This window comes from Cetorhinus maximus, chromosome 21, assembly GCF_964194155.1.
Source record: "Cetorhinus maximus chromosome 21, sCetMax3.hap1.1, whole genome shotgun sequence".
Classification (NCBI taxonomy): domain Eukaryota; kingdom Metazoa; phylum Chordata; class Chondrichthyes; order Lamniformes; family Cetorhinidae; genus Cetorhinus; species Cetorhinus maximus.
Window position 1 is genome coordinate 31050219 of NC_135899.1, and position 24179 is coordinate 31074397.

A 24179-nucleotide genomic window follows, 5' to 3' on the forward strand; every position below is an offset into this window, starting at 1 on the left:
CCCATAGCCTTGAATGTTATGATGTGCCAAGCGCTCATCCAGGTACTTTTTAAAGGATGTGAGGCAACCTGCCTCCACCAGCCTCCCAGGCAGTGCATCCCAGACCATCACCACTCTCTGGGTAAAAAGGTTTTTCTTCACATCCTCCCTAAAGCTCCTGCCCCTCAACTTGAACTTATGTCCCCTTGTGACTGACCCTTCAACTAAAGGGAACAGCTGTTCCCTATCCACCCTGTCCATGCTCCTCATAATCTTGTACACCTCAATCAGGAGGCCCTTCAGTCTTCTCAGCTCCAACGAAAACAACCCAAGTCTATCCAACCTCTCTTCATAACTTAAATGTATCATCCCAGGCAACATCCTGGTGAATCTCCTCAGCACCCCCTCCAGTGCAATCACATCCTTCCTATAATGTGGCAACCAGAACTGCACACAGTACTCCAGCTGTGGCCTCACCAAGGTTCTATATAACTCCAACATGACCTCCCTACTTTTGTAATCTATGCCTCGATTGATAAAGGCAAATGTCCCATATGCCTTTTTCACCATCCCACTAACATTCCCCTCCACCTTCAGAGATCTATGGACACACACGCCAAGGTCCTTTTGTTCCTCAGTGCTTCCTAGTGTTATGCCATTCATTGAATACTTCCTTGTTAAATTACTCCTTCCAAAATGTATTAGCTCACACCTTTCAGGGTTAAATTCCATCTGCCACGTATCTGCCCATTTGACCACCCTGTCTATATCTTCCTGTAGCCCAAGACACTCAACTTCACTGTTACCCACCCAGCCAATCTTTCTGTCATCCGCAAATTTACTAATTCTGCCCCCCACGTAGTCATCTATGTCGTTTAGATAAATGACAAATAATAGGGGACCCAGCACAGATCCCTGTGGTATGCCAGTGGCCACTGGCTTCCAGTCACTAAAGCATCCTTCTGTCATCACCCTCTGCCTCCTACAACTAAGCCAATTTTGAATCCACCTTATCAAATCATCCTGTATCCCATGTGCATTTGCCTCTTTATAATTCTCCCATGTGGGACCTTGTCAAAGGCTTTGCTGAAATCCATATAAACTACATCAACTGCACTACCCTCATCTAAACACCCGGTCACCTCCTCAAAAAATTCAATCAAATTTGTTTGGTTTAACCTCCCTTTGACAAATCCATGCTGGCTATCCCTGATCAAACCTTGCCTCTCCAAGTGGAGATAGATTCTCTCCTTCAGAATTTTCTCCAATAGTTTCCCTACCACTGACGCGAGACTCACTGGCCTGTAATCTCCTGGCTTATTTCTACAACCCTTCTTAAATAGCGGAACCACATTAGCTGTTCTCCAGGCCTTTGGCACCTCCCCCGTGGCCAGAGAGGAATTAAAAATTTGGGTCAGAGCCCCTGCGATCTCCTCCCTTGTCTCCCTCAGCAGTCTGGGACACAAATCATCCAGACCTGGAGATTTGTCTACTTTTAAGCCTGCCAACACCTCCAATACGTTGTTTATCCCTATATCAATTTGATTAACAACCTCGCAGTCTCTCTCCCCGAGTTCGACACCTTCATCCTCATTCTCTTGGGTGAAGACAGATGTGAAGTATTCATTCAACACCCTTAGGGATATCCTCAGGCTCCACCCATAGATTGCTCCCTTGGGCCCTTATGGGCCCTACTTTTTCCCTGATTATCCTCTTCCCATTGATATACTTATAGAATATCTTGGGATTTTCCCTACTTTTACCAACCAGAGTTTTCTCATATCCCCTCTTTGCTCTCCTAATTGCTTTCTTAAGCTCCATCCTGCACTTTCTGTACTCCACTAATGCCTCTGCTGATTTGCTTCCCTTGTACCTGCTAAAATCCTCTCTTTTCATTCTCATTGTAACTTGAATATCTCTGGTCATCCATGGTTCTCTGGGCTTGTTACTCCTTCCTATCACCCTAGAGGGAACATGTTGAGCCTGTACCCACCGCCCCCATTTCCTTTTTGAACACCCCCCACTGTTCCTCTGTCGATTTCCCCACAACTAACTGTTCCCAGTCTACCTTGGCCAGATCCTGCCTTATTTTACTAAAATCCACTCTCCCCCAATTCGAAACATTTTTTTGCAACTTGTTGGTTTCTTTGTCCATAACAAACTTAAACTGTACCATGTTGTGGTCGCTATCACTAAAATGCTCGCCCACCACCACCTCAGCCACCTGTCCAGCTTCATTCCCCGGAATTAGGTCCAGCAATGCACCGTCCCTTGTTGGACCCTCTACATATTGACCTAAAAAGTTCTCCAGTACACATTTCGAGCTGGAGGCAGTGGCGTAGTGGTATTGTTGCTGGGCTAGTAATCCAGAGACCCCTGAGTAATGCTCCAGGGTCCTGGGTTTGAATCTCCCCACAGCAAATGGTGAAAATTGAATTCAATAAAAACCTGGAATTAAAAGTCTGATTATGCTCATGAAACTATTGCCGATTGTCATAAAAACCCATCTGGTTCACTAAAGTCCTTTAGGAAAGGAAATCAGCTGCCCTCAGCTGTTCTGGCCTACATGTGACTCCAGACTTACAGCAAAGTGGTTGGTTCCTAAATGCCCTCTGAACAAGGGCAATTAGAGATGGGCAATAAATGCTGGCCTAGCCAAGTAATGCCCACATCCCATGAATCAAAAAGAAATCTAGTTTCTCATTTCAGACAGGATCCTGGTGTTAAAATGAAGTGAGGGACTACAGGAGATTGCCACTATATGGTTGTTATTCATCTTGGTCAGTTGGTGCTGTTTGGAAAATATCATTGATTCCTTATTAACCAGTCCCTTTATTTGCTTCTTTAACAGACACTGACTGCTTCACAGTGCTGTACACGGGAATCTCCGGCATTCCTGATTGCCCTGAGTTTGTAGGTGTGGCAATGCTCAATGAAGTAATGTTATCCTATTATGACAGTGACACCATGCAGATGGCTTCCAGGCAGCAGTTCATAACGGACTATCTGAATGTAGAAAACTGGGATTACCTCAACCGCCTGGGAAAGGAACGTTACGACGTAATGAAGAAGACGTTTAACACGATCATGAAAGGGATGAACCACACGACTGGTATGTCCAGTCAGACTGGGATCTCCCACTGGCGGCCAGGTTAACTGGGGTGGAGTGGGGGTGTGCAGCGGTAGTGGTACTGTCCCATTGGTAATGAAGCAATGAGATTTTGTGTTGTTTTGCCCACTCTCCGACCCCCAGCTGCTTCCACTTTCCCAGTCAACCCCATATCAGCTCGTGGACCATTCCTGGTTTTTGTACTTCCTGCTTTATTCCCGCTGCTGGGGCTTCCCTCTTCCCCGCAGCCTGGCCATCTCTTCCTGACAATTCCCACTCTCTCAGTTCAAACATAAATGATATCGGGTGATGGTGGGAAAAGGTGAGGGAGAGAAGTTGAGCAAGTTGATAAAAAGAGAGACGTGGAGAGAGGGAATTAGGGAAGTGAGTGAGGGGGAGGGAGAGAGGGGAGAGACAGACATGGAGGACTAGAGAAAGGTTAACAAAGGAGAAGGAGAGACACCCAAGATGGAGAAAGGAGCAGGAAACATTAGCAGACAGGGTGATAGTGGAGACAGAGAGTGATATGGGGAAAAGCATGGCATGAACGGAGGTGGTGGGGTGAGGGGAGGCAGTATTGGCATTGTTACAGGACTGACAATCCAGAGACTCAGACTAATGTTCAGGTTCAAATCCCACCATGGCAGCTGGTGGAATTTAAATTCAAGTAATAAATAAGAAATTTAAAGCTCATCTCAGTAATTGTCGAGCGTCATAAAAATCCATCTGGTTCACTGATGCCCTTTGTTGAAGGAAATTGGCCGTCCTTACCCGGTCTGGCCTACATGTGACTCCAGACCCACAGCAAAGTGACTGACTGTTAAAAGCTCTCTGAAATGGCCGGGCTAGACGCTCAGTTGTAACAGAAAGCCAATACGGAAAAGTGAAAAGGGAATGAAACTGGATGGACCACCCGGCATCGACCTAGGCACCAGAAACGACAACGGCAAACTCAACCCTATCGACCCTGCAAAGTCCCCCTTACTAACACCTGGGGGCTAGTGCCAAAATTGAGAGAACTGTCTCACAGGCTAGTCAAGCTGTTGAGCCTGACATAGTCATACTCACGGGATCATACCTGACACACAATGACCCCATCACCTTTCTAGGGTGTGTCCTATCCCAACCCCAGGACAGAATGGACCCATTAAAGGTGGCATACAGTTAGGAGGGAGTTGCTCTGGGAGTGCATGAATCTTATGGCATCAAGTCAAACATGGGCAAGGAAACCTCCTGCTGATTACCATGTACTGCACTCCCTCAGCTGATGAATCAGTGCTCATCCATGTTGAACACCACTTGTAGGAAGCACTTGAGGGTGGCAAGGGTGTGGGGGACTTCAATGTCTGTCACCAACAGTGGCTCAGTAGCACCACTACTGACCAAACTGGCTGAGTCCTAAAGGACATAGCTGCTAGACTGGGTCTGCGGCAGGTGGTGAGGGAACCAACAAGATGGAAATAATTACTTGATCTTGTCCTCACCAATGTACCTGTCATAGATGCATCTGTACATAACAGTATCGGCAGAAGGGGCCACTGCACAGTCCTTGTGGAGTCCAGTCTTCACATTGAGGATACCCTCCATCGTGTTGTGTGGCACTGCCACTGTGCTAAATGGGATAGATTTCAAACAGGTCTAGCAACTCAAGTCTGGGCATCTATGAGGTGCCGTGTGCTATCAGCAGCAGCAGAATTGTACTCAAACACAATCTGTAACCTCATGGCCTGGCATATCCCCCACTCTACAATTATCACCAAGCCAGGGGATCAACTCTGGTTCAATGAAGAGTGCAGGAGGGCATGCTAGGAGCAGCACCAGGCATGCCTAAAAATGAGGTGTCAACCTGGTGAAGCTATAACACAGGACTACTTGCTTGCAAAACAGCATAAGCGGCAAGTGATAGACAGAGCTAAGTGACCCCATAAACAATGGATCAGATCTAAGCTCTGCAGCCCTGCCACATCTAGTTGTGAATTGTGGTGGACAATTAAACAACTCGCTGTTGGAGGAGGCTCCACAAATATCCCCATCCTCAATGAAGAGGGAACTCAGCACATCAGTGCAAAAGACAAGGCTGAAGCATTCGCAACAATCTTCAGCCAGAAGTGCCGAGTGGATAAAAACAAAAAACTACTGCGGATGCTGGAAATCCAAAACAAAAACAGAATTACCTGGAAAAACTCAGCAGGTCTGGCAGCTTCGGCTCAGAAGAAAAGAGTTGACGTTTCGAGCCCTCATGACCCTTCAGCAGAACTGAGTGAAGTTAGGAGAGGGGTGAAATATAAGCTGGTTTAAGGTCGGGGGGCGGGGGGGGCAGAGAGAAGTTGGTGGGGGGTGTGGTTGTAGGGACAAGCAAGCAGTGATAGGAGCAGATAATCAAAAGATGTTACAGACAAAGGAATAGGGAAGTGTTAAAGGTGGTGATATTATCTAAGAGAATGTACTAATTAAGAATGGATGGCAGGACACTCAAAGTACAGCTCTAGTGGGGGTGGGGTGGAAACACAGCTTTCAACCTGATAGTTGCCCAACCTTGGACGGCCCGCTTCTACCTCCTACCCAAAATCCACAAACAGAACTGTCCTGGCAGACCGATCGTGTCAGCCTGTTCCTGCCCCACGGAACTCATTTCTCGTTATCTTGACACCCTTTTCTCTCCCTTTGTCCAGTCCCTTCCCACCTACATCCGTGATTCCTCTGACACCTTACGTCACATCAACAATTTCCAGTTCCCTGGCCCCAACCGCTTCCTCTTCACCATGGACGTCCAATCCCTCTACACCTCCATCCCCCACCAGGATGGTCTGAGGGCCCTTAGCTTCTTCCTTGAACAGAGGCCCCAACAATCCCCATCCACCACTACTCTCCTCCGTCTGGCTGAACTTGTTCTCACACTGAACAATTTCTCCTTTAACTCCTCCCACTTCCTCCAAATAAAAGGTGAGGCTATGGGTACCCGCATGGGCCCCAGCTATGCCTGTCTCTTTATGGGGTATGTGGAACATTCCTTGTTCCAGTCCTACTCCGGACCCCTCCAACAATTCTTTCTCCGGTACATCGATGATTACTTCGGTGCGGCTTCATGCTCTCGTCGGGACCTGGAAAAATTCATTAATTTTGCTTCCAATCTCCACCCCTCCATCATTTTCACATGGTCCATCTCTGACACTTCCCTTCCCTTCCTTGACCTCTCTGTCTCAATTTCTGATGATAGACTGTCCACCAATATCCATTACAAGCCTGCCGACTCCCACAGCTACCTCGACTACAGCTCCTCACACCCCGCTTCCTGTAAGGACTCCATCCCATTCTCTCAGTTCCTTCGCCTCCGTCGCATCTGTTCTGATGATACTACCTTCAAAAACAGTTCCTCTGAGATGTCCTCCTTCTTCCTTAACCAACGTTTTCCACCCACGGTCGTTGACAGGGCCCTCAACCGTGTCCGGCCCATCTCCCGTGCATCCGCCCTCACGCCTTCTCCTCCCTCCCAGAAACATGATAGGGTCCCCCTTGTCCTCACTTATCACCCCACCAGCCTCTGCATTCCAAGGATCATCCTCCGCCATTTCCGCCAACTCCAGCATGATGCCACCACCAAACACATCTTCCCTTCACCCCCCCGGCGGCATTCCGTAGGGATCGTTCCCTCTGGGACACACTGGTCCACTCCTCCATCACCCCCTACTCCTCAACCCCCACCTATGGCACCTCCCCATGCCCACGCAGAAGATGCAACACCTGCCCCTTCACTTCCTCTCTCCTCACCGTCCAAGGGCCCAAACACTCCTTTCAAGTGAAGCAGCATTTCACTTGCATTTCCTCTAACTTAGTCTATTGCATTCGTTGCTCCCAATGCGGTCTCCTCTACATTGGAGAGACCAAACGCAAACTGGACGACCGCTTTGCAGAACACCTGCGGTCTGTCCGCAAGAATGACCCAAACCTCCCTGTCGCTTGCCATTTCAACACTCCACCCTGCTCTCTTGCCCACATGTCTGTCCTTGGCTTGCTGCATTGTTCCAGTGAAGCCCAACGCAAACTGGAGGAACAGCACCTCATCTTCCGACTAGGCATTTTACAGCCTTCCGGGCTAAATATTGAATTCAACAGCTTTAGATCTTAAACTCCCTCCCCCATCCCCACCCCCATTTCTGTTTCTTCCCTCTCCCTTTTGTTTTTTACAATAATTTATATAGATTTTTCTTTTCCCACCTATTTCCATTATTTTTAAATCTATAACTATAATACCCTGTCAGTCTTTCCATCCCACCCCCACTAGAGCTGTACCTTGAGTGTCCTGCCATCCATTCTTAATTAGCACATTTTCTTAGATAATATCACCACCTTTAACACCTCCCTATTCCTTTGTCTGTAACATCTTTTGATTATCTGCTCCTATCACTGCTTGCTTGTCCCTACAACCACCCCCCCAACCAACTTCTCTCCCCCCACCGCCCCCCCCCCCGCCACCCGACCTTAAACCAGCTTATATTTCACCCCTCTCCTAACTTCACTCAGTTCTGCTGAAGGGTCATGAGGACTCGAAACGTCAACTCTTTTCTTCTCCGCCGATGCTGCCAGACCTGCTGAGTTTTTCCAGGTAATTCTGTTTTTGTGCCGAGTGGATAATCCACCTCGGCCTCATCCGGAGGTCCCCAGCATCACAGATGCCAGTCTTCAGCCAATTCGATTCACTCCACATGCTATCAAGCAATGGCTGAAGGCACTGGATACTGCAAAGGCTTTGGGCCCTGACAATATTCCGGCAATAGTACTGACGACTTGTGCTCCAGAACTTACCACGCCCCTAGCCAAGCTGTTCCAGTACAACTACAACACTGGCATCTACCCGGCTATGTGGAAAATTGCCAAGGCATGTCCTGTACACAAAAAGCAGGACAAATCCAACTCAACCAATTACCACCCCATCAGTCTACTCTCCATCATCAGTAAAGTAATGGAAGAGATTATCAACAGTGCTATCAAGCGGCACTTGCTTAGCAATAACCTGCTCACTGACAGTGTGGTTTCCACCAGGGCCACTCAGCTCCTGACCTATTTACAGCCTTGATACAAACATGGATGAAAGAGCTAAACTCCTGAGGTGAGGTGAGAGTGACTGCCCTTGACATCAAGGCAGCATTTGACCGAGTGTGGCATCTAGGGGCCCTAGCAAAACTGCAGTCAATGGGAATCGGAGGGGAAAACTCTCCGTGGGTTAAAATCATACCTAGCACAAAGGAAGATGGTTGTGGTTGTTGGAGGTCAGTCATCTCACTCCAGGACATCACTGCAGGAGTTCCTCAGGATATTGTCCTTGGCCCAACCACCTTCAGCTGCTTCATCAATGACTTTCCTTTTATTTTAAGGACAGAAGTGGGGATGTTCATTGATGATTGTACAATGTTCAGCACCATTCATGACTCCTCAGATACTGAAGCAGTCCATGTCCAAATGCATTAAGTGCTGGAAGAGATTCAGACTTGGGCTGATAACTGAGGAGTAGTATTCACATGACACAATTGCCAGGCAAGGACCATCAACAACAAGAGAGAATCTAACCATCTCCCCTTGACGTTCAATGGCGTTACCATCACTGAGTGTCATACTATCAACACCCTGGGGATTACCATTGACCAAAACTGAATTGGGCTAGCTACATAAATACTGTGGCTATAAGAGCAGGTCAGAGGCTAGAAATCCTGCAGTGTGTAACTCACCTCCTGACTCCCCAAAAGCCTGTCCACCATCTACAAGGCACAAGTCAGGAGTGTGATGGAAAGCTCCCACTTGCCTGGATGAGTGCAGCTCCCACATCACTCAAGAAGTTGGACAACATTCATGAAAAAGCAGCCGCTTGATTGGCACCCCATCCATAAACATTCACTCCCTCCACCACCGACGCACAGTAGCAGCAGTGTATACCATCTACAAATTGCACTGCAGTAACTCACCAAGGCTCCTTCGACAAGCATCCTCTTTATTTGTTATTAATGGTGAAGTGTTCTCCCTGTATTTGTTATTAATGGTGAAGTATCCTGTCTATTTTCTTTTTGTCTGAATAGCCTGGGCATGATTTGGAGACAGAGACTGGCCCAGTATCTGCATCTCCCTGTCGCCCTTTTGGACTGAATCCAGATGTGCAGGAGCCCCTACTTCTGGAGACCACCCGGTAGTATGAGTTGCCAAAAGGTGCTTGTTTAAAGGGATCACCAGCTGCTGATAGGACTCCACTCCAGTGCCTTTGACTGTCCTGAGCCAGCCACACAAGGCAATTGGTATTATTTGACTCATAGCTGGAGTGTGTCCACATACCGGTGGACCTGTTTCTCACTTCACTAGAAGCCAAGGTTTCTCCTACATCCCCTGCAGCTCAGCCGAGGGCCAAATATACCTTGTTGGCATTAGTCACTGTGAGGAGGCACAACTGGGGTTCGTGTGATGCTGAGACTCTGTATTGATGGGAGAGATTTACACACTCGGTCCCTCTTCGCAGTAAACTAGCCAGCGGCAGTGGATCATGTAACTGCATTTTACACATAAGATCACCATGACGCCAAACCACTGACATGCAATTGCTAGATCAATTCTATATTAATCCCACTGGCCCGCTCTCTACCCATAGCCCTCTATTAATCCCAGTCTAATCACAATGCTCCACCCCATCCCTATAGTTTTGTTTTAATCCCAATGACCCACTCCCTCCCCCTATCCTTGTACCAATTGCAAACTTGATCCCCTTTCCCCTCTGATCAGACTGTGACTCTAATCCCCCATTTCTATCTGGTACTAGATCCCCTTTCCCCTCTGATCAGACTGTGACTCTAATCCCCCATTTGTATCTGGTACTAGCTCCTCTTTCCCCTCTGATCAGACTATGACTCTAATCCCCCATTTCTATCTGGTACTAGATCCTCTTTCCCCTCTGATCAGACTGTGACTCTAATCCCCCATTTCTATCTGATACTAGATCCCCTTTCCCCTCTGATCAGACTGTGGCCAGGATCAGATTGTAACTCTCTCCTGTGTGATTGTTTCCCAAAAACTGCAGTAATTTTAACATAACGCATTAGACCATCAAGCTAACGGACTGAGTGGAAAGCTGGATTTGCACCACATTCCATGTTGTTCTCTGCTAAATTCAATTTAGTGTAGAATCTAACGGGATGTAGGACCAGTGTTGCATATTGGCCTGTCAATTTCCTTATCAAGTGGGTTCCACTGAAATTGTCCTCTCTGAATTGCAAGAAGGCATTTCTAACAAGCAGTGAATTATTGATTGCTGATTTCTGGTTGGTTACTGACAGGATTTCACATTCTACAATGGATAAGGACTGTTAATGTCACTGAAGACGGCTCTGTTCAGAGATCGATGCGGTTTGGATTTGATGGGAAAGACTATATTAGTTTAGAGCCAGACAGTATGAGATGGTTTGCAACCAATCCCAATGCAGTGAGGATTAAAGAGAAATGGAATTCGGATGAATCCTGGAACAAGCATTGGGAATGGCAGTTGGAAGAAGATCTAGTTGGCCTCTTAAAGAAATATTTACAAGTTGGAAAGGAATACCTCAGAAGGAAAGGTGATTATTTCAGTTTTGACCCCATGTCCTGATCTATCTTCACTGGTCTATGAAAGCGTTCTCCCATTCCATTCAGTGTCTGTCTATTGTTTGTGTTTTCACCCTTTCCCATTACAGCTGAGCCTGAAGTGTTCATCTCCAGAAGTGAGCCCAATAGTCAGTACAAGCCGCTCACTCTCTCCTGCCTGGTTACTGGGTTTTATCCTGTAGACATCGAGGTGAGCTGGCTAAGGGATGGAGAGGTAATGTCTGAGACACTATCCTCGGGGGTTCGACCCAACCACGATGGGACCCATCAGATCCAGAAAGAGATTGAAATAAATGCTGGGGATGAGGATCAGTACTCCTGTCAAATTGAACACTGCAGCCTGGCAGAGACCCAGCTCTATCAGTGGGGTAAGGAATTGTAGTGTGTGTGTGTGTGTGTGTGTCTGTGTGTGTGCTGGGTCTTTGGGACATGAAAAGAAATCCAGAACTTTATTCTTTTGCTGTTTTAAAAAAATTGACTTTCTGATGAACTAATAAAAGATGGCTGCTCTCAGTCACATGACCACAGTATTGACCCTTTGTCTGGGAGTTACCCCCCCCCTAAACCCCCTCTCCCAGAAGTTACAAGAACAAAAGAATTATTTTCTCAGCTGTGGAATCTCACATCTCATTGTACAGCCCCCTTGTAATCACAAAAGACCAGGAGACTCATACATTAGAACTCGTCGAGCCTACAGAGTTGCTGATGCACTCATGTCACTCCTGAGACTGTCCAGGCCCATTTCAAAGGGGGAACAAAGATGCCATTTGCGTCTGCTAAGCTCACCTTGCTAGTGGAGTCAGTGAGTCTGCCTAGACAATGGCTTCCCAACACCAGACCCTCAATAGGGATGGTAAACCTTTCAATAACTAAGGACTGGGTCATTATCAGTCCTGAAATCAATGCCAGTTCCAGGCACTGGGTAAAAGTCCCTTTTGAAGTCATTGAGGAGGAAGAAGGTCACATGACTTGAGGGACCATTTTGAAATCCATATATTCCTTTGAGAACTGAGAAATCCTCAGGCTGCTGTTTAACATCAACTGGACAGGATTCCAGCCACCTGGCTCAGTGAGCAGTCAGCTACCACCTCTCCAGCCCACCAAGCCTGCTTGATTTTAAAAATCTCTGATCGATGCCTGCCAAGCGGTGTAAGCGCAGAAGCCCAGAGTGCTGCAGCATTGTTTGTTTCAAGGATTTATGTCTTGTTATCTCCAACCAGAAACTAATCAGAACTGAACCCTGTCACAAAGGAAACGCCCTCTACACTTTGCCTCATGGGCTCTAGAAATCACGTGAACTAATATTAATTTCAGTGGTTCTTGTACTGTAAAACTCTTATCTTCTATCCTCCAGTTACTGTGCGCGCGTGCGTGTGTGTGGTGTGTGTGCATGCGTGCGTGTGTGTGTGCCTGTGCACGTGTGTGTGGTGTGTGTATGCGCGTGTGTGTGTATGCACATGTGTGTATGCGTGTGTGTGTATGTGTGTGTGTATGCGCATGCGCGTACGTGTGTGTATGCACACGTGTGTGTATACGCATGTGTATGTGGTGTGTGTATGCGCACGCGTGTGTGTGTGCACATGTGTGTGTATGCGCACATGTGTGTGGTGTGTGTGTGCATGCACGTGTGTGTGGTGTGTTTGTGTGTGTGTATGCGCACGTGTGTGTGTGTGTGTGTGTGCATGTGTGTGTACGTGCACATGTGTGTGGTGTGTGTGTGTGTGTGTATGTGTGCATGTGTATGAGTGTGTTTGGAGTGGGCAATTGTGGACACTCCTTCCCCGGGTTTCTTCCTGAATGTGAATTAAACTAACATTCTGAGTTAATCATAATGCGAGTTTGCTGCGAGTTGTTGGTAAATTGGATCAGAAAATCCAGGGGATTGGGAAACGACGCCACCTAATAAGCCCTAACTAATTTAAAACACCCACTGTTTGTGGACAGGTGGGAAGAGGAAATATGTTCAGTTTTCCTATCTCTCTCCTGTCCGTAAGTGTGTCTATGTTTGTGCGGATGTGTGATATCATTACGCACTATTGCTCTATATCTGTTTGCTGCCAGAAATATCCCCATCTCAGTATTGATCATTTTAATTGACACATCCCCATTCCCCCCCATCCTCCCGGCATCCACAGATTGAGGGGGAGAGAGTTCCAGATTTCCACTGCCCTTTTTGTGAAGAAGTGCTTTCTGCTTCCGCTCCGAAATGACTTCGCTCTAATTTTAAGGCTGCACTGTCTTGTTCCAGATGTTACAGGCCTAAGTAATCCAAAGGCCCAGGCTAATGCTCTGGGAAACACAAGTTCAAATCCCACCACAGCAGTTACAGGGATTTAAATTTAATTAATAAATATGGAATTAAAAGCTAGTTTTAGTATGATAACCCATGAAGCAATTGGATTGTTGTAAAAAACCCATGCCGCTCACTAACTTTGTTACCATCTCGGGAGAGACCAGTAACTTTTATTTGACTTGAATAAATCCAAAATCTCAGTTATTTACGAAAAGGATGCTCTGATATGGCAGGTGGTAATTACCAGGCTGACCAAATCCCAAAGGGAAACTTGGTCAAGCCAGCACAATGATTTGCAACTTGTATTTATTGCGAGAAGGTGTATGTACTGAAGTCAGAAGTAAATATCCCACTGCTGCTTTTGGAGATTTTAAATATTAAATTGTAACGTTTATAAACAAAAGAAAAGAAAACTTAAACACATAAGATTACAGTTACCCAGTTAAATTTAGTCTTCCAGCATTTCCCAAAAGATTCCTACTTAGCTAGACTTTCAAATTAACACCCTTTTCCAGGCAACAGTCCATATAGATTCTTAATCTATAAAACGTCCAGTAATATTACTGCAAGGCACCCACTTTTGCTATAAGGGAGGTATTTCACAAGCTTCTCTCTCCTTCTCAATCGACAATGGAAAACCAAGGCTTGTAACAAAACCTTGCAGGACGATTCCAATCCAGCCAATTACTGCCCTATCGGTCTACTCTCAATCATCAGCAACGTGATGGAAGGGGTTTTGACAATACTATCATGTGGTAGTTATACAGCAAAACCCTGCTGACAGATGCTCAGTTTGGGTTCCATCAGGGGAACTCTGATCCTGACCTCATTACAGCATCAGTCCAAACATTCACAAAGGAGCAGAACTCAAGAGGTGAGGTAAGAGTGATTGCTCTCGACATCAAGGCAACATTTGACCCAGTGTAGCATCTAGCAAAACTGGAGTCAATGGGAATCAGGGGAAAACTCTCCACTAGTTGGGGTCATATCTAACGGAAAGGACGATGGCTGTTGGAGGTCAGTCACCTCAGCTCCAGGACATCACTGCAGGGGTTCCCCAGGGTAGTGTCCTCGGTCCAGCCCTCTGCAGCTGCCCCTTCAATTACCTTCCTTCATAAGGTCAGAAGTGGGGATGTTCACTGAAGATTGCCCAATGTTCAGCACCATTCGCGAACCCTCAGATACTGAAGCAGTCCATAGTCAAATGCAGCAAGACTTGGACAGTATCCAGTTCAGAAGAAGCACTCAGGACAATCCAACAGCAGGACTTAGTCCTAAACTACTGCAGTGAACCCACCATGGTCAACACAGGAAATAAGTGAGAGAATCCAGATCAAAGAAAAGTCTCCACAAATGCCCAGAGATTGAGTTCCAGACACTTAGACAAGGATCAGCTGATCAAAGAGAGACAGGATGGATTTGTGAATGGGAGCTCATGTCTGACTCATCTCATTGAATTTTATGAGGAGCTCAGTAACATGGTGGATAAGGGAATGTCTATGGATCTGGTCCCGATGGACTTCCGGAGGGGATATTCAACCAATCCCATCAGGTCCCCACCAATCCCATCAGTTCCAAATGAGCTGTTTTGGTTAAAATTGTCCCTGATTTATCCACTGGGAATGAATCCATAACAGACATATAATCCTGGTATTATTCCAATGTGTTTCAGAAATCCCAGAAAACGGTGTGGGATCCTCACAACTTGGAATTGTAATTGGACTCACGATCGCAGCACTGCTTGTTATATTCAGGATAATCGGAACAATCATTTGGAAATGGCAAATGAGAGGTAAGAATCTGAGACAAGAATGGAGGACTGAGGAAACAGTGAGTGTGGGGGAATCTCCAGTACTGGGAGTACAGCACACTGAGAGGGGAGAGTGAGAGAGAGGGGAATGTAGAACTGAGGGGACAGAGTGAGTGTGGGGGAATCTCCAGTACTGGGAGTACAGGACACTGCGAGGGGAGAGTGAGGGAGAGGGGAATGTGGAACTGAGGAGATAGAGTGAGTGTGGGGGAATCTCCAGTACTGGGAGTACAGGACACTGAGAGGGGACAGAGAGAGAGGGGAATGTAGAACTGAGGGGACAGAGTGAGTGTGGGGGAATCTCCAGTACTGGGAGTACAGGACACTGAGAGGGGAGAGTGAGAGAGAGGGGAATGTGGAACTGAGGGGACAGAGTAAGTGTGGGGAAATCTCCAGTACTGGGAGTACAGGACACTGTGTTGAATGGAACTGATTTAATTCCCACACACAGATACACACGTATAAACACGTCTTGTTCCCGGTCTGATCTTCCTTTGTGTGATCAGCCCAGACCAGGTGTAATATTGATCATTAAACCCACCACACACACTCACATCCTCACCTACTGAATATCGATGGAATGGGAGAGATCGACAGGATCTCATAAAGTGTAAGGATGGAGGGGAGTGTGGGAATGAGTATTTCTTACACAATCTCCATTCCCTCACACTTGTTGTGTTCTCACACTCTCAGAATGGATTATTCCCCATTCTAACTGACATTTATTTTGCTTCTGCAGATTCTTCAAGTGTGACCTACACAACAGCTCAGAGTAAGTGACTGAGGGACAGATTGTTGGGAATGAAATAGGAGGGATTGAAAGTTATGGAATTACATTCTCCTGGGAGTAACTCCGTGTTACACAGGGGGGAACCTCACCCTCCTCTCCCTCACCCTCCATTCCCTTATCGACTACTCCCTTACCCTCCTCCCCTTCACCCTCCACTCCCTCACCCTGCTCCCCTTCACCCTCCACTCCTTCACCCTCCACTCCCTCATCCTCCACTCCCTCTGTGCTCATTTTCTTTGTGAGTCAGTTTAGTTAATGCTGGGAGATGATTGAATCCTGGGCCCAGCGAGTGATAAAATATTTAATATTTGACTGAATTTCTCATGTTCTGCTTTTATTTCCTCAGCTTCTGATGTCTCTGTTCCAGCTGCACGTGTTTCAGTGAGTGAATTTCAATTTTCTTGCAGCTGATGTTTTTGTCTCTAAGTTCAATCCATCCGTCAGTCAGTGCCCAGTCTGCAGTGACAAATAGTGTTGGACCCGGCAGGTGGAACTGCCCACCCCTCAGCAGAAAGACAGAAACCAAAGAAGACATGCATTTATATAATGCCTTTCACTCTCTCAAAAGTACATGAATTACCATCACTCTTGCAGAGTGGGAAATGCCGCAGCCAACACGCACTCAGGCAATATCCCCCTAAATACACCATTAATCTTTACCACCTTAAATATATCATTAACCCATACCACCTTAAATACACCATTAATCTTTACCACCTTAAATACACCATTAATCTTTACCACCTTAAATACACCATTAATCTTTACCACCTTAAATATATCATTAACCCATACCACATTAAATACACCATTAATCTTTACCACCTTAAATACACCATTAATCTTTACCACCTTAAATACACCATTTATCTTTACCACCTTAAATACGCCATTATTCTTTACCACCTTAAATACACCATTAATCTTTACCACCTTAAATATATCATTAATCCATGTCACCTTAAATACACCATAATCTTTACCACCTTAAATATATCATTAATCCATACCACATTAAATATGCCATTAATGTTTACCACCTTAAAAGTACCATTATTCCATATAACCTTAATTGCCCCATTAATATTTATCACCTTAAATATATCATTAATCCATACCAATTTAAATACACCATTAACCTTTCCCACCTTAAATATATCATTAATCTATACCACCTTAAATGCACCATTAATTCCTGGCATTTGTTGCCCATCCCTAATTGGCCTTGAACTGAGTGGCTTGCTCAGCCATTTCAGAGTCAACCACATTGTGGATTTGGAGTCACATGTTGGCCAGACCGGATAAGGATGGCAGATTTCCTTCCCGAATGGACATAAGTGAACCAGATGTGTTTTTATAACAATCAATGGTAGTTGTCATGGTCACCATTGCTGAGAATAGCTTTCAGTTCCAGGTTTTACAAAGTAAATTTTATCTCCACCAGCTACCATGATGGGATTTGAACCCCTGTCCCCAGAACATTAGCCTGGGCCTCTGGATTATGGGTCCAGTGATAATACCACCACACCACCATCTCCCTTAAAATAGCCCGTTATTTACCTTAAATGTACCATTCGTCTTTTCCACTTTAAATGTATGATTGCTGTTAACTAGTTTAACTATATCATTCATATTTATGATCTTAAAAAGACTATTAATCATTACCCCCATATATACCCTTAACCTTTACCACCTAAAATGTACCATTAATCTTTAATCCCTTAATTAAATCATTAATTTCACCAATTTTCTGTGATCTCTTTTGTCAATGACTCAACGTTTATTTAAAAAGGATAAAGTGGTGTCAAATGCTTATTGCTTCTGTTATCGATATTTTAAAGGTCTGGTTGATTGACAGTTTTATGAAGCTGTTGCAATGGCATTTTTTAAAAAGAAAATGATATTTGGGTGGGTTTTTTTTTTAAAGCAGTTCCACACATGACATTGTTAATGTAGGGTTCATTGGCACTGTACAGAATGGGTCAAGGGGCATAGAAGTGCCATGATTTAGCGTGGATGGTATGAGGGGCCATGGTGGAGGGGTGGTGGGAGGAGAAAAATTAACATGCAGGGTATGAGGGCCATGGGATGGGGTGGCGGGAGGGAATGAATGAGCACGGAGGGTATGAGGGGCCTTAGGGGTGAGGTGATGGGAAGGGATGAGTTGGCATGGGGGGTATTGGGGGGCCATGGGAGTAGGTGGGACATGTGAGTTGGTATGGGTTGGCATAAATTGTCTTGGAGGGGGAATGGGGACTGGTGGGGGGAGGGGTGGGGACGAGCTTTTTTTTATCAAAACAGCTGTGACGAAGTCCCAGAGGACCAAGCCAGGCCTTTTACACAGTCCAACTCAGCACTCGGCAGCCACTGTGACCTGACTCCACCCTGTACTTGCCCCCTCCTCACAATGAAAATCAGCTCTGTCGGGGCACTTTTTCCCAAGGTGGGTGCGGCAAGCGGGAATTTTTCCGGCTCACTCTGTCCACCTCGGGAGTGAAAATCCAGCTGAAAGATACAATGTTCACTATCTGGATATCAATGTTAGTTAAATCAATACATATATACACAGACAAACAGACATACACTCACACTCATACTCACACACACACACACACAAAGATTAAGCATATATATATATAAAATATACACACACACACATACACACACAGATATATATATATAATATAAAAATACACACACACTGATATACATACATATATATAATATATATACACACACATAAACCCACGCAGAAGCAGCACCAGGCATACCTAAAAATAAGGTGTCAACCTGGTAATGCTATAGCACAGGACTCCTTGCGTCAAGCATAAGCAGTATGTGATAGACAGAGCTAAGCGATCCCACAACCAATGGATCACATCTAAACTCTGCAGCCCTGCCACATCAAGTCGTGAATGGTGGTGGACATTTAACAACTCACTGGAGGAGGAGGCTCCACAAATATCCCCATCCTCAATGATGGAGGAGCCCAGCACATCAATGCCAAAGATAAGGCTGAAGCATTTGCAACAATCTTCAGCAAGAAATGCTGAGTGAATGATCCACCTCGGCCTCCTCCAGAGGTCCCCAGCATCACAGATGCCAGTCTTCAGCCAATTCGATTCACTCCACGTGATGTCAAGAAACAACTGAAGGCATTGGATAGTGCAAAGGCTTTGGGCCCTGACAATATTCCACCAATAGTGCTGAAGACCTGTGCTCCAGAACATGCCCCTAGCCAAGCTGTTCCAGTACAGCTACAACACTGGCATCTATCCGGCAATGTGGAAAATTGCCCAGTTATGTCCCGTACACAAAAAGCAGGACAAATCCAACCCGGCCAATTACCGCCCCATTAGTCTACTCTCCATCATCAGTAAAGTGATGGAAGGGATCAACAGTGCTATGAAGCGGCATTTGCTTAGCAATAAACTGCTCACTGACGCCCAGTTTGGGTTCCGCCAGGGCCAATCAGCTCCTGGCCACATTGCAGCCTTGGTTCAAACATGGACAAAAGAGCTAAACTCCCGAGGTGAAGTGAGAGTGTCTGCCCTTGACATCAAGGCAGCATTTGGCCGAGTGTGGCATCAAGGAGCCCGAGTAAAACTGGAGTCAATAGAATCATGGGAAAACTCTCTGCTGGTTGGAGTCATACCTAGCACAAAGGAAGATGGTTGTGGTTTTTGGAGGTCAGTAATCTCAGCTCCAGGACATCACTGTAGGAGTTCCTCAGGGTAGTGTCCTAGGCCCAACTATCTTTAGCTGCTTCATCAATGACCTTTCTTCCATCATAAGGTCAGGACTGGGGATGTTCGCTGATGATTGCACAATGTTCAGCACCATTCGCGACTCCTCAGATACTGAAGCAGTCCATGTCCAAATGCAGCAAGACCTGGACAATATCCTGACTTGGGCTGACAAGTGGCAAGTAACATTCGTGCCACACAAGTGCCAGGCAATGACCATCTCCAACAAGAGAGAATCCAACCATTGCCCCTTGATGCTCAATGGCATTACCATCACTGAATCACCCACTATCAACATCCTGGGGGGATTTTACCATTGACCAGAAACTGAACTGGACTAGCCATATAAATACTGTGGCTGCAAGAGCAGGTCAGAGCCTGGGAATTGTGTGACGAGTAACTCACCTCCTGACTCCCCGAAGCCTGTCCAAGTCAAGGCACAAGTCAGGAGTGTGATGGAATACTCCCCACTTGCCTGGATGACTGCAGCTCCCACAACACTCAAGAAGCTTGACACCATCCAGCACAAAGCAGCCACTTGATTGGCACCAACTCCACAAACATTCAGTCCCTCCGCCACTGATGGAACAATATCCCCGTTCCTTCATTGTCACTGGGTGAAAAGCCTGGAACCCCCTCCCAAACTGCACTGTGGGTGTACTTGCGCCATATGGACTGCAACAGTTCAAGAAGGCAGCTCACCACCACCTTCTCAAGGGCAATTAGGGCTGGGCACTAAATGCTGGCCCAGACAGCGAAGCCCACATCCCGTGAATGAATAAAGAAAAACTCTCACACTCAAGAACACATACACACACACTCTAACGAATGTACAGAGAGAGATGTACACACATGGATATAGATACAATATTAGATACACATCAGTAAACACACAGATACACAAACATACATAACTAATGTACAGAGAGAGATGTACACTCACAGATATAGGTACGCACAATACACACAAAGGCACACACACAATCTCACACACACATACACTAATGGAGAGGGAGAGATGTGCACAAACAGATATAGATACAAAGTTTGAGACATCAGTATGCACACAGACACAAATACACATAAACACACACACACAGTGAAAGAGATGTATCAATACGTATAGCTACAAAGTTAGACATATCCACATACACAAACACAAATTAATGTACAAGGAGATATGTACACAGACGTCTAGATTCATCAGTATACATACACACAGAAAGTCACGTAGACAGGTGCAGAAACAGTGCCCCTTTTTTACAGTTGCAATAGCAGAGGCACGTTCAATGTTTGCCATTATTGGACATTATTGCACTGCAGCCTTGCCCAATGTGCACACATGTGCATTGCCATGACAAAACCCAGAAGCTGCTGTATCACACCACACTGCCCTGTTCAATTTATAATTTACAAATAGAATTCTCATTAAATAAGACAACACAAACATTTCCTCAAAATGTAACAGCAACAAACCCCCCCTCTCTGTGCCTGAGGGTCACTGTCACAAAGGGGGAGATAAAGATGTCCACTCTGCAAGAGCTGCCACCCTAATGCCCCCTGCATCTTCCCTGTACCCGTGTCCTGCCCCCTCTTGTGCCAGAGACATGCCCAGCAGCTCATAACTCCTCACTGGGGAGCTGCTGACCAGAAGCTGCATCCATTCGAGGTCCAGCTGCTGTCTCGTGGTCCTGCTCTGTTTCTGTACTCGGAGCTGTCAGGAGTGGCTCTATTGGGGTTATTTGTATCTCTGCTGGACCAGGTATATAACTCATGTGTTATTGGGCTCTGGTTATGGTGCCTTGCAGCATCCTTCATGTGGGTATAAGGATTGAGATGGGTACCCGTCAATGTGTCAGGAATGCTTTTTATACGAAGGGTCAGTTGATGATAAACACTTGTCTTAAACCCCCTCATCTCCTGTCTGCTCAAGTCCAGGGTGTCAAGGTGTTTGTCATGTGGAGCCACCAGTACATTCCTCAGTTCTGGAATGAACGCCTCTTCCTGCAGAGTGTCAACATGGGGCTCATGTGGTCCATGTGTCACTGAGGAGCACGGAGCAAGTACTTGAAATGTTGGAGGTTCCTCACCACCCGACAGATCAGACCGGTTTATCACACATCCTCCCAGTAACCCCATGGCATCATCTTCATGTCTGTCCTAATGCCTCGCTCAGATCAAGAGGGGCTCGGAGATGGAGAGCTGGTGATCAGAGTATCGTCCCAGACTCGGGACACTCCCCGCGTTAACACCCTGAATGTGCAACATGGGGGCAGGAGAGACAGTGTCACTTCACCTGCCATCCCACCCAGGGTGCTCACCCTCCTGTTCGTCTGGATGTCACTCCCCTTCCCCGCCCAACTCAGTCAGTGTCTCACTTCCCTCTGTGACCGGGGCTCAGTGTCTTCTTCAGGTTCCCTTTCAACCCCCTGGGCTGCTCTCACTGACTCACCAACACCTCCAGCCGCTGTGTCCAAAGACAGCACCTGTCAGGAGAAAACATTTACAATGAGGATTCACCTTCCTTTGTCATATCACAGAAGCTCGTGTGCTCAGACCTGGTTTAAACACCCAGCTGCTGACACTCACCTTTCCTCACTCCAATATCTGCTTGGTCACCACTCAGTGAAGTATTACTGATTTCCAGCAGCTGTCTGACCCTCTCTTCATCCTCATTCAGATCCTTCAGAAAGACCACTCCACCCGCGGGTAATGAACACTGCCGGACATTATGACCCATCTCACTCTAAACAGACATGGCAAATAAAGAGCACTTTGTGTGTCTTTGTTGGATTGGGTAAGACTTGTTGGGTAGTTTGGGGACAATTTCACACCCTCACTGTGTCGGGTGCAGAGGAGGGATCTTTACAAACACTGAGGGTGGATTTTTCTCTGCCCGCTGGCATCGGGCATGCTCAGCAGCGTGTGGACAATATGGCGAGAAGGGAAAAATCAGTTTTACGATGTTGTGAAACCAGTTTGCGATCGTCCGCTCTGCCCGTCAATGGCTGGTCACGTTTCCCACCGTTGGGCGTTGGGAACCTCATTGTAACACATCCGTGTATCATTATAAGGCCAGCCCACCAGACTCAATCCCACCCACGGACAGTCCGAGAGCGTCACTGTAGAACACGTCTTGACAAGTGTGACGTGCAGAAGTCGGGACTCACTGCCAGGACCTTGCTCACACGGACACCCGAGGAACAGAAGATGCTGGAGCCCGACAGCAACAGGATCCTGGAGGAACGTCCATGGTGAGCTGGGTGGATTCTCATGGACATGGCTCCACTGTGAAGCAGCTCACGGAAGGTGGGAAGTCACCGTTGAGGGTCTGATCACAACAGATGATGGTCGAGGGGGTGGAAAGGCAGGTCCAGCTGTGTTTGGGAGAAGGAGATGGACCGGAAGGTCTAGGATTGACTGGGAGGGGAGGAGGTGTCGGGAGTGAGGTTGTGAAGGTGAATGAAGGTGTCGGGAGGTGAGGTTGGGAGTGGGGGAATGAAGATGTCTGTTGGGGGGAGTTTGGGAGGGGGAGGGGCTATGGGGGGGAAGAGGGAGTAACGGAGAAGACAGCAACAGGGGAGATCGGTATAAGGGAGGTGGAAGGTGAAAGGCAGGGAGTTCAGAGTGGGGGAGGAGTTGAGAGAGGAGAAGGAGTGCAGGGAGAGGAAGGAGCGCAGAGAGGGGAAGGAGTTTGGAGGGGGGAATGGAGTGCAGGGGGAGGAAGGAGTGCAGAGAGGGGATGGAATTCGGAGGGGCTGATGTCCAGGTGAACGTGCAGGGGAGAACTCTGATGAGGCCATGTTGGCCTCCTGGGCAGCGAACTGAGGGTAGGTGTGATATGAGGGAATGGTGAGAGTGACTGAGTGCAGAGCGAGGCGATAGGGTGGGAGGGTGAGGGTTCGACGGTAGTGTAGAAGGGGAAAAGCGAGGGAGGTTGGTGGGGACCCGGAGGCAGACACTGACCCTGGGGGTGGGAAGGAGGAGGTCAGGAGGGCGAATGCGGATGGGGGTAGGATTTTCGGGAAGGAAGGGAACATGCACGTTCACCTGGACATTCCCAAAGGAAATGGGTTGTGGCTGGTAGGTCACGGAGGGGAGGTGGAAAGTGATGCCGGAGGGTCAACAGTGATGGGGGGAAGGAAATGGGAGGGGAAAGGACAGGAGAGCAAAGGAAAAACTGTAGCAGCACCGTGCTGGCTAAATCGAAAGTGAAACGAGAGTGGTGGTGGGTGAGATCAGGTGCTGCATGGGAGTGTGGTCAGTGGGTGGGCGGAGATACAGGTCGGCTCAGATGGACACCTGAGAGAGAACCCCAGCAGCAGCATTGAAAATGCTCGGGACAGTAAGATGAGTGTGATGGATGAAGGATCCCTGTGTGTGGGAGAGAGTTTGCACGAGGTTCTGAAAGGCCCTGCCACACACACACTTCTCCCTCCAGAATCACTCACGGTCCGGCTGTGTGCAGCTGAACTGTTAGTGGGGGGCGTGGGTGAGGGGCAGGGGGCGTGGGATGCAGTGGGAGGACTCGCGAAGCCTGTCAATTAATCTGAAAGACACCATTACACATTACTCAGTGAAAATGAATATATTTTCAGATTGTAAAGTGACAAAATGTGTTCACCTGCACAACCAGCTGTGATCGGAATTGCTTAACTTGGAGCCTTAGATTTCTAGGTGCTGCCCTGACATCTGCAGCAGGGGTGGAGACAGCCTGTGCAATGGTCGGCCCTGTTGCCTCTGATGACTTCAGCGTGGGTCCTCTGGAGAGCCGAGGCCTTGAGGGCCTGGGCTTGGTCTGGCTGTCCTCCTGTGGACCAGCTGCTCCCTGTGCGTTG

The 24179-nt window shown here is 47.1% G+C and overlaps 1 protein-coding gene across 1 annotated transcript; it reads left to right on the top strand.

The window, feature by feature from the left end:
* Positions 1 to 2904: 2904 nt before the first annotated feature.
* LOC144695454 (class I histocompatibility antigen, F10 alpha chain-like) lies at positions 2905 to 16171 on the top strand. The gene is made up of 6 exons (XM_078566340.1): positions 2905 to 3091; positions 10399 to 10674; positions 10792 to 11070; positions 14668 to 14787; positions 15545 to 15577; positions 15942 to 16171. The coding sequence occupies exons 1-6, from the start codon at positions 2905 to 2907 to the stop codon at positions 16004 to 16006; spliced, it is 960 nt and encodes a 319-aa protein (XP_078422466.1). The 3' UTR covers positions 16007 to 16171.
* Positions 16172 to 24179: the final 8008 nt, after the last annotated feature.

Bases quoted from the DNA above. Each gene is read 5' to 3' on its own strand.
- LOC144695454 (XM_078566340.1), top strand. From the start codon at position 2,905: ATGCTCAATGAAGTAATGTTATCCTATTATGACAGTGACACCATGCAG. The intron at 10,675-10,791 runs GTGATTATTTCA...TTCCCATTACAG, and splicing joins GGAATACCTCAGAAGGAAAG to CTGAGCCTGAAGTGTTCATC. The intron at 11,071-14,667 runs GTAAGGAATTGT...AATGTGTTTCAG, and splicing joins GACCCAGCTCTATCAGTGGG to AAATCCCAGAAAACGGTGTG.